General features: G+C 46.0%; 1 protein-coding gene across 1 annotated transcript in view; it reads left to right on the forward strand.

Moving 5' to 3' along the window:
* Positions 1–2,000: 2,000 nt before the first annotated feature.
* The window catches only part of IYD (iodotyrosine deiodinase), a 31,435-nt gene continuing 22,842 nt past the window's right edge, over positions 2,001–10,593 (forward strand). The window contains exon 1 of the mRNA XM_008591258.1: positions 2,001–2,187. Within this exon, the coding sequence (XP_008589480.1) occupies positions 2,010–2,187 (178 nt within the window). The 5' untranslated portion in view covers positions 2,001–2,009. The remainder of the gene's footprint in view (positions 2,188–10,593) is intronic.

The raw sequence follows: 10,593 nt of genomic DNA on the forward strand, positions 1-10,593 counted from the left end.
CCCTTTCAGCAGGAGCATAGAGGGCACTTCCCTTCACAAGAGCACAGCAGGTGACACTACCGCCGTTCACACACCTCCCGGGGAGCCCGGTTCTTCCATGATATGCCTGATCTACGCTCTTTCACACAGTTCTCTGGAGTTAGAAGCAATACGACAACATTAAAAAATAGTCGTCTATCGCAAAAAAAGAGTATTGCAATCAATAATATAATAAAATAAAAATATAAAAATGACAATTGGAATAAATAACATGTATTTGTTTTTTGAATGAGCAATATATTTATAATAGTGGAAAATTACAAAATTACGGAATAGAATACAGTAAAAATTCTCTCCCCCATACTTGTCCCCCAAGAGTGTGGGACCATTCAGTTACCACACTCCCTCCAAGACAAGTAATTACTATTTTTTTCTTAATTAATTCTTAATTTCGAATAAATATACACTCACAAGAAATTGCAAAACTCGTAAAGAGAAGTCCTTATATAAGCACTGTTTAAAATTTAGAGTATCACCTTCCAGGAAATGTTATGAATAAAGAAGCATATGTAAATGTATAGGATTTTCCACTCTTTTACTCAGATGGTATCATATTATACATACTTTGGCACCTTGCTGCTATGGACTGAAAGTTTATGTCTCTCCAAAATTCATATGTCAAATTCATATGTTGAATACCTCCAATGTGATGGTATTTGGAGGTGGGGCTTTGGGGAGTGATTAGTGATGAGTGTGGGGCCTCAGGACTGGAATTAGTGGCTTTATAAGAAGACATGAGAGAAGTTCTCTCTCTCTTCACCATCCACCACCAAGAAGGTGGCCACTAGCAAACCAGGAAGAAAGCCCTCACCAGGGGCCAAATTGGCCAGCACCTACGTTGATCTTGGATTTTCCAGCCTCCAGAGCTGTGAGAAAGAAATTTTTATTGTTCAAGCTATCCAGTCTATGATATTTTCATTCCAGCAGCCCAAACTAAGACACTTGCTAAAAACCAAACAAACAAAAACCCTATTTAAGTTATTATATATAATAATAAGTTATTATATTATATAATTAATCAAATGTTATTTTAATTTTTTGTATCAAAGTTTTTATCTAATGCAAAATATACTTTCTTTGCTCCATATGTTGGTTCTGGCATTATTAAAAAAAAAAAAATCAAAACCTCAAGACAGTGTTTCACAAATATGCTGTTTAAAATTCAGGTACCAGGTCTCTTCCCTGGAAATTTTCTTTCAGCAGATCTGAGTTGGTACCTGGAAATCTGTTCCTTTAAAAACAAGTTCTCACTCATAAGTGAGAGCCAAGAAAGAAAGAAAGAAAGACCACAATAAAATGTTGAACTTTAAGGAGAGAACAGACCTATAGATACTGAAGGTGGGAAGGGGCAGGGGCGGTTAAATAGTAATTGGGTAGGGAACACAAAGGGTAATTACAATTTGTGATGATGAACGTGCTAATAATATTGATTTGATCATCACATACTGCACACAAATACTGATAGTCAACTCAATATAATGGATAATCAATTATGTTTCAATTCAAAAGATAAAAAAGAACTTTTTAAGAATAATTTTTAAAAATTTTTAAAATAAAAACAACTTCTCCAGGTGACTCCTAGCTTCAGGCAAGTAGAAGATGTATTGCTCCCAGGAAAAGTTATACAGGAGGAAGACTGAATGCCTTTTGCCGCTGCTGGTGAGATCTAGTGCATCAAAGTGTTTACTCAGATCCTGGCAATTACTGTCTAGGAATATACTGATCACACAGTTTAAAAAAGTGAATGCACTGGTGCATGACCAAACCCACAGCACATCCCACACTCACAGGACTTTGATCTTTGCTCCTTTGCAAAGTCCTCACAGAGTTCCAGAGCTCTGCGCTTTGTGCCTTCCCCTGGCACACCTCTCTCTTCCTTCCTTCCAGCTCCCAGCATTCCCCATTCCCGTCTCTTTGTTTAAATACCAGTGTAGGAAGCGTGCACACCTTCGGGATCAGACTCCCGGACCATGTTTATCCTGACTCCAGTCTTGGTAGCAGTTGTCTGCATTTGGATTGTGTGGATCTTTAAAAATGCCGATAGAAGCATGGAGAGAAAGAAGGGGGAGCCTAGAGCCAGGGCCGACGCTCGCCCCTGGGTGGATGAAGACTTAGAAGACAGCACTGACCTCCACCAAACGGAAGAAGGTAAAGACTCCAGGGCAATGTGCTTAACTCCGCCGTCATGAATTCTCATGATGTGTGTAAGCTGGTGGCAGGGCTTATGACCGAGAAGAAACACACAGGCCAAACCTGTGTGTGACAGGTCATCTCTCTCAGGTCATCAGCCTGTCACCTGCTGGCACCAACCCCCTTATATTTTGCATACCCAGTAAAATAGCTGCTGAGGAGCTGAAGTTTTCCCTGGCTCCATCCCTGTTCTGGCTGTTCAAATCTTTCTGAAGGGTCTCATCACAGGCTGACAGTGGGCATTGGGAAGTGGTCAGCTTTGGATAGAGATCTTTGAAATCTACAAAGTGGCATCTGGGATGGGATTTGCTTCCTTTCATTGTGCCAGGCCCTGTGGGTTAGAGACAAGAGTGGCTTCTGTCCTCAAGCAGCTGATTGTCCAGTGCAGTGGACAAGATGATACCAGGGTCCAGAGAGAGCCACAAGGAAATAAACTGGTGTTTAGAACAGGCTGATGGGTGCAATGGGGCAGTTAGGAAAGGACGAAGCAGGCCTGGGGGTTAATAAGATGTGAAATGCAGCGGGTAGGAGGCATGTCAGGTAAGAGGAGCAGAAAGAGTACAAGCTCGGGGTGGGTGCCTGGAAAGGACACCAAGAAGGTGGGAGCACCTGGGGAGAGGTGAGCAGGACATGGGGCATCGAGGGCAGGCCAGGTCATGGCTGGCCTTAGAAAGAAGAGGTGATGACGGAGCAAGGTAGGGTGGAGGACGTCTGGGGGGTGGGGAGGCTTGAGCAATCTGTGCTGGAGAAGTTTTGTCCGAGCTGGGTTTGTGGGATGGACCCGATTTGGAAGAAGCTCTGTGATTCTCAGTGACACTCCTACCCCCAAATAGAGGCCACCTGGAAGTGTGAGCGGGTGTGTATGTGGGATGCATGAGTTGTCCTGACCTCAGCACTGGGGGTGGGGTGTGCAGCTGGCCGTCTTAGCAGGGCTGCCTCTTACTCTCACACGAAATGCCAATTCACCCCTGAAACCAGGGGACATCTGCTGGGAAGCCGTGTAACAATTTGTTCTGGGAAGGACAGCACAAATGGCAGTGCAGTGGGCATGCAGAGGAAGGGGTGGGTCTGAGTGAAGTTACAGGAAGAACAACGGGGCTTGGTGGCTGATTGGATATTGGGAGAAGGAGGAGAGGGTGAGATGCGGAGGCTGGAAGGGCCAGAATGACGCTGTCATGGGTGGGGGAGGGGAAGAGGATCCCGTTGAAGGGAAGGCATTGAGTTTCATCAAAGACATGTTAGATTTGAGATGATGGTGACATATCTAAGCAGAAAAGAAAGGGAGGAGTCTAGGCGAGGGATCCAGGCCACAGACACTGCCTGGAGAGTCACCAGCACAGAGGTCATACCTGGAGAACTGCTGAATGCATGGAGTGGCATTGCTAGGGAGAAGGCTGAGGCTAGGACCTGGGGGACACCCCTTATAGAGCACTACTGTAGCCAGTCAGCGTCATGTCTTCCAGATAGTAAATCATTTCATCTCCACGGCAATACAAGGAGGTAGGCACTATTATTAGTCCCATCACACACACTAGGAAACTGAGGCCCAAATAAGGTAAGTCACCTGCCCTAGAATGTAGTGGAAGAGCCAGGACCCTGCCAGTCCAGCTCCAGGGTCCAGGCACATTCATTGCTGAGCTGCCTTTCCCATGGGAGAATGGTCTCGAGCAGAGGAGGCAGGAGGTTGCCAGTAGAGTTAAAGTTTCCTGAGAGGTCATCAGGAGCGTGCGTTGGATTTGGAGACCCAAGGGGTTTGAGGACACAAGGGGGATTGGTAAGGCTGGTGGAGAATCAGTGCCTGGGCTGGGCCTGAAGTTTGGCAGCCTGGAGCAGAGCTGTATGGTCTTACTCTGGGTCTCTACCCAGCTATTCTCTTGTGCAGAATCTGCGGCCTCTTGGTTTCTCTGTTCCCTTCCGTCTTCATCCTTCTCTTACCTTTATACAGAGGGATGAACTGAACAGTCTTAGTTCCTCCTCAGCAGCTGCAGCAAACCTGGCCTGAAGGTAGAGTTCCCAGGTCTCTAGTTGGAGCTTCTGTTCACACAGCAACACATGCTAAGGTCACACAGGTGTGCAGCGAGAACAATGTTTAAACTCAGGCCCCTCTGTCACCCAAGTCCCTGCTCTTAGCCAAGGGTTGGAAGGACACAGTCTAAGTGGGGATCTTACTCTAGGTTCAGAAGGGATTGAGCAGGGAATAATTGAAAAGGAGAAAAGATTCCATTATTGAAGAAAAATGGAGATTTTTTTTATATATAATTCATCTCAGAGGGAAAATTTTATTTATTTATTTGTTTGTTTGTTTTTGCAATGTAATATATAGTTTATTTTTAAATTTTATTTATTTATTATTATTATTATTTTACATTCTAAGATGTTGTTGCAGAGCAGTGGGGGAGGTGGGAAGGGGGACGAAGCAGGGGGGTACTGCTGGACTGGCCTGACGTGGGCTCCTTTGCTGGCCTGGTTGTGGAGGGTAAGGGGGCATGGCTGAGGCACGTGTCCCCCAACTCTGGCTTGGCAGCCCAAGGGGCTTCCAGCAGTGGCTCGGAGGTCACCGGGCTGGGTGTGGACATTGAGGAACTGTGGCTGGAGCCCTTGGCACCCCCCACTCCAGCTCAGGAGCCTGGGGGCTTCTGCAGAAGTTTGGTCATCACTGGGCTGGATGAGGATGTGGGGGTGTGTGGCTGAGGCCCTCATTGCCCCCTACCATGGCTTGGGAGCCTGGGGACTTCTGCAGAGGCTCAGTTTTCGCTGGGGTAGATGCAGACATCAGGGGGGACATGGCTGAGGCCCTCGGGCCCCCCTCACCCCAGCTCAGGGGCCAGGGTCTTTCAGCTCTTCTAGGTTTTATGGGGGTTCTTTGGTGGTGTTAGATCTTTACCAGTTAATATCAGAACTTTGTCTCTGATTTGTGGGTATTTTGTTTTTTTCTTTCAGTTCTGTGTTGGATTATTAGCTACCCCCACCACTTAATCTCTGCACTGGAACTAATTTGTTGTCCTTTGCTTACTTCTAAAATGGGGGAACTTCCTGTGGAGACTAACACTTGAGCCCTGTGGTTGGGCTGAATTGCTGCTTTGCTGCTGATTCCCTGGGGAAGGCTTTTGGTGCAGCTCAGGGTTTAATTGTTGACCTTGTAAGCACTTCCAGGTCTTGTGAGGTCATACACCTGTGTTGTGTGGAAACTGTGGTCCGGGCCTGTGTCTTTTCAGCAAATTGCACTCAGTACAGTTCTGCATTCCTGACCAGTCTCCACTGAGTGGTCCTGTGTTGAGTGGAGGCAGATCAGCTCTTCCTGTTGTGCCCCAGTGTTCCCCTGGTGGACCCATCTCCCCCCCACCTCACTCTAAACACTTGCCATGGGACGGGCCATGCGCCAGTCCCTTGCGATGACTCCCCAGCCTCTGAGTGGCTCCTTTTTTCACTTGTCTGTGGCCCCTTGCTCCTATGGGGGTCCACGGGAACCCTGTCAGTGGCCTTGCTAGCCTGGGGGCCACCAAGGCCCTCCTCTCCCCTGCAGTCTCCAAGTAACTTCAAAGGAAGGCCACAGCTGCAGCTTTTGCCAGCTCTTTCTCCATGTGCTCACCAGGCCCAGCCTTGAAATGGCCGGGGCTTAAAACAGTCCGAGTGGTGCCTTCTTTCTCTCATCTAGGCTTCTCCTGACTTCATGCATTCCGTCAGTCTCTCCTCCTCTTTGCCTGAGCTCTAGTGGCCCCAGCTTGGCTGTTGTTAACATTTTTGTAGTTGTAAATTGGTTGATTTGTGGGAGAGAGTGACACCATCTTGATTCTCTCCCTTCTGGAGATAGTTTTGATAGTTGCCAATAGACACCATGTTCAAACCATTTTGAATATTAACAAGATACAGAACAATAAAATAAGTATTGTAAGCCATGCCAGTGTGAGTTAAGGAAAATGTGGGTACCAACCCAAACTCATCCAGCTCTGATTCACAAACAATTCCTGCTCCGTGTATGTAGGTTGGGGAATCAGCAGGTGCATGGGTTTGGGGAGCAGAGTGGGAGAGCATCGTGCTTTTTAGAGGTAAGAGGCAGACCTCCTTTGGGGACAAGCCAAGCATGGTGTCCGGTTTGTGCTTTCAGTTCCCTGTTTATCTGTAGCAGAAATTACCGATGTTTATCTCAAAGAGAAACCCACAGATTGTTTCACTAAAATGAGCTGAAAATCCTACATACACATTCTCTAGTTAGGCCAAGATTCATCTAAGAGCATTGAAATGGGAAAGGAGAAAAAGATGTAGAAAACATATCATCAGAATGTGTCCGTTTTAATGTCAGTGGGGGATTTTTCTGCACTTAATTTCACTGGCCATCCAAAAACTACTATTCAAACTGAAATTTTGATTAAGTGTCCCAGATTGTCCAGCCTTTGCTAAGAAAAGCTTGTGTTAAAATTTTTATCCAGTGTGGGGAATGCCTGAGAATAAAAATGTTCCTATAGACTTGAGAAAGGACAGATTGTCATGTACCCATGGTAACCAGTAGCTGTCAGAACTAGTTTCAAACCTCTTCAATGTGTCATTGAGAACACACCTCAAGACAAGCTTAGCTAGCTAACCAATCAGCATCAGCCTCTTGCTGCTGAAAGTCAGCCAGCCAAGGATGGACTCACTCCAGTGCCAGCTCCTCAGTACCCCAATCCACAGCAGTCTCAGTCAAGTGACACTGCTCCTGCAGATGATGTCAATCACTCACACCCCTGAAAGTCCAGCAGTTCCCGTGCTAGAGCTAGCCTTTGGAGACCAGCAAGAGCCAATGGTTAAAAATTCAGGGCCACTTGTTGAATCATCAGTAGATTGAAGTCAGGCCATGATGGGAATATTTATACCCTGGATATTGGCCAGTGCTATGAATCAGGGATCTTCCTCCCACCTCCAGAGAGCTGCTTTCCCTGCACACCACTGACAGACATTCTATGTAGAGTCAGCATTCTACTCTGCTCAGAGCAACTGAGCTTGGCTGGCATAGTCCTCCCTTACTGTGGGAAGCCATCCATTCAGCTTTGTCCCGTATTCATTAGCCTTTGCCACCCGCACCCATTAATACTTTTGCATGGCTAATTTAAAAGGCTGGTTTGCTGAGACCCTGTAAGACCTTAAGGTTTTACGACAAAGGACAGGTAACCGCAGATGTGAGAAGATAAAGAAAGCAAAAGGACTTGAACGAAGACATTGTCCTTGAGATCAAGCCTGGGTGGGTCCCACTAGGCGAGAGTTAAGATCAGCACAGGACACTGGGGTACCACGAAGCGATGAAGGGGCACAGCAAAAATTCTGTTAACCTCACTCCATTGCTTTGTAGGGGGGAATACAGTGTTTTTTCTTACTCAGTCTAGGTTCTTGGCTGAGGCCCCTATAACTAAAGACAGATCAACAACACAAAAGCGTGCAAATTTATTTAACACAAGTCGTATGTGACATGGGAGCCTTCATAAGGACATGACTTGAGGAAACAGTTAAACCTGTTTATTTCTATGGAAAGTTTGATGAAGAGTGGACAGCCGGGAGATGTATGATGAGACAAAGGGCGTATGATCTAATGGTAATAAACTGGGAGAGGTGTGGCCGGTTAGCTCGCTTGGGATGGCATGGTGCTGATAACACCAAGGTCAAGGATTTGGATGCCCATATCAGCCAGCTGCCAAAAAATTTAAAAAATCAATCAATCAATCAATCAATAACCAGGAGAACTTAGCAAGGCCTGTTTGTACAGATCCTTCTCCTCCCCTGTGTCTTTGGAAATAAGGATGTTCCTTTCCTCTGAGTATGGGGGCACCTCTCACATGAGAGTCCGTTGACCTGCCGCAGGGGAAGGTCAGAAAGTCTCTCCTAGGTTTTATGACCTGCTTCAGCCAAAAAGGGTGGGGGAAGGTCAGAGAGACCCTCTTGCTCCTGCTGTTTTCAGTATGTTTTCAATATGCCAAGGTGACATGTTTGGGGGTAGTGTGTCCTGACCCCTGTCAGCTTCCTGAATCCCATCAGGATAGCATTGTTCTATTCAAGGTTCCTCCTGAGTGCTGCTAGGGAAATAATAAATCAATGTAGAAGCTAGAGGGAGCCGGATGACAGAGTCTGCAGCAGGAAGCACAGCCACCACGCTGCAGCTGCCATAGTTGGGAAAGAAAAAGGTATTGTCAGGGAGGGTGTCAAGCCCTGAGGTTCCTCCTGTCCCCACCTTCAGAATCCGTCAGCTGAGAGAGAGATCTGTGTCACCCCCATCCTTAGTAATGCTGCTCCTCAAACCTCCCCCAAAATTTCAGGGCGGGAACAAGGATGATGGGTCTTTGGTTTCATAGTTAGTAAATATTTGGCCCATTTGCAAAGATTTTGAAGTAGAATTGCAAAAACACAGAAGCAATTTATTTAAAGATGCAGCCAGAAAAGCAGCTCCATGATAAACATGAAAGGATAGAAGTGACCTAGAATAAATTGGTTGGCTCAGCCTAATTGTGGAACTATTTAGCGATTCCTTGGCATTGAAGCAATGTTACAAAGCAGGTTACCATTGATAACAATAGCGAACCCCAAGTGTGGCAGCACAAGATTTATGTTAAAAAGAAGACCATAATAGTACTCGTTTGCTTTGGAATACTTTGGGCTTTAGAGCTTGAATGAATCCCTAGTGGCTTTAAACTGGTCTAGGGTGGAGGCAGGAAAAGAAAGGAATTACAGAGGCTGTTTTCTTTCGTCTTGGTGAGGGCCCCATTCCTGGGGCAGTCAGGCGCTCCGGGAGAGGGAGAGAAGTGGTACTTTTGTGTTTGGTCACTGTCATGTCATTCCCTCTGGAGCTGTCTCTGTGCAAGCATGCTGTGCTTCCAGCCTGGCACTGCTGCCCCCATTCCCCAGGCAGATGTAGACCTTCTGCCCTGTGAGAGGCTCCAGGAATGGAGGCCCTGCTGTGCGCTGCTGCTGGGGAGGGCCGCTTGGGACAATCCCATGCACAGGTGATAAGGACCATTTGTTTGCCCTGGTCAGAGATAATGGCCGGCGCTCATAAGGCTCAGGCAGTAGCCTGCTTCATTCTGCTGGGTTAGGGGCCCTACTGTTGCGGCTCAAAAAACAACACCCCAAAGTGGAGGCTTCAGAAGAAATGTTTTCCTCTGAACATCGCGTACGCTCTTGTCTCTCAGCCTCATTTTCCTGAGACAAGTCATAGAAACTAGAATCTCTCTTCCTTGATAAGGGTCATAGAAATCAGAACCACTGTCCCCAAAACCAGCCATAAAAACTAAAATTATCCTCTAATCTTTCCCCTGCCTTTCTGTCTTGGAGCTAGCCATAAAGAAATTCTCTGATGTACCTTGTCTGATTGTAGGTCATAAGACCTCCCTTTCAGAAAGTGTCCTGCCCCAGACCCTGGAAGAAGGACAGTGAGGCAAAGAAAAACCTGAGCAAACAGGCCTTGCTGGGTGTCCCACCATAAAGAAATTCTCTGATGTACCTTGTCTGATTGTAGGTCATAAGACCTCCCTTTCAGAAAGTGTCCTGCCCCAGTCCCTGGAAGAAGGACAGTGAGGCAAAGAAAAACCTGAGCAAACAGGCCTTGCTGGGTGTCCCACTCAGTCTGTTACCGTTAGATCATAGCTTTTGATCCCATTTCTCCAGTGCTGTCCCTGCTTCATAGAACCTAAGCATAAAAATGGACAGTTTGCCCTGTATCTATGGGTCTTGATTCTGAAGGAGGCTCCAATGTCACATAAAACTATGATCAAATAAATTTTTCATGCCTTTCTCCTATTAATCTGCCTTTTGTCAGTTCATTTTCAGAGAACCTTTGGGTGGTGAGAGTAAAGTTTTCCCTTAGTCCCTACACTACCTTGGACTTCAGAAGCCACAGACACTGACAAGTCATGCCCCTAGCTGCCTTTAGTGTATACAAATGCTGGATGGATCTAAGAGATAATGACTTACCTTTCAAAGAGTTAAGGAAGCATTTAATGCATCAGCTCCTACATCACTTACTAACTATAGAGGTTGTCAGACTTAATCTTAAATGATGTCGAAAGTATCATTGACGTTCAAAGTCTTTATTGACACATTTGACAACGTTCAGGGTTGTCATTATGACATTGATGGCATCTGCGTTTAGTTCAGAATTGATTGCTAGAAAGCTGGTGGGTGTTTGCTACCACTCCTGCATCACACCTCCTTCCTTCTAACTAAATGTGTGCAGTCTGGGCTCCAAACTGTAAATGATAGTAAAATATAAAAAAAAGTTTACTCACTAATCACCAGGAGCCAACAATGGTAACTGCTAACATGACTGTTGGGTTTCCCAGTCTCTAAATTCAGGTTCCCCCTGCCCTTTTTTTTTTTTTTTTTTTTCAATTTTTTTTATTTTGA

Source organism: Galeopterus variegatus, unplaced genomic scaffold, assembly GCF_000696425.1.
Source record: "Galeopterus variegatus unplaced genomic scaffold, G_variegatus-3.0.2 Scaffold6791, whole genome shotgun sequence".
Lineage (NCBI taxonomy): Eukaryota > Metazoa > Chordata > Mammalia > Dermoptera > Cynocephalidae > Galeopterus > Galeopterus variegatus.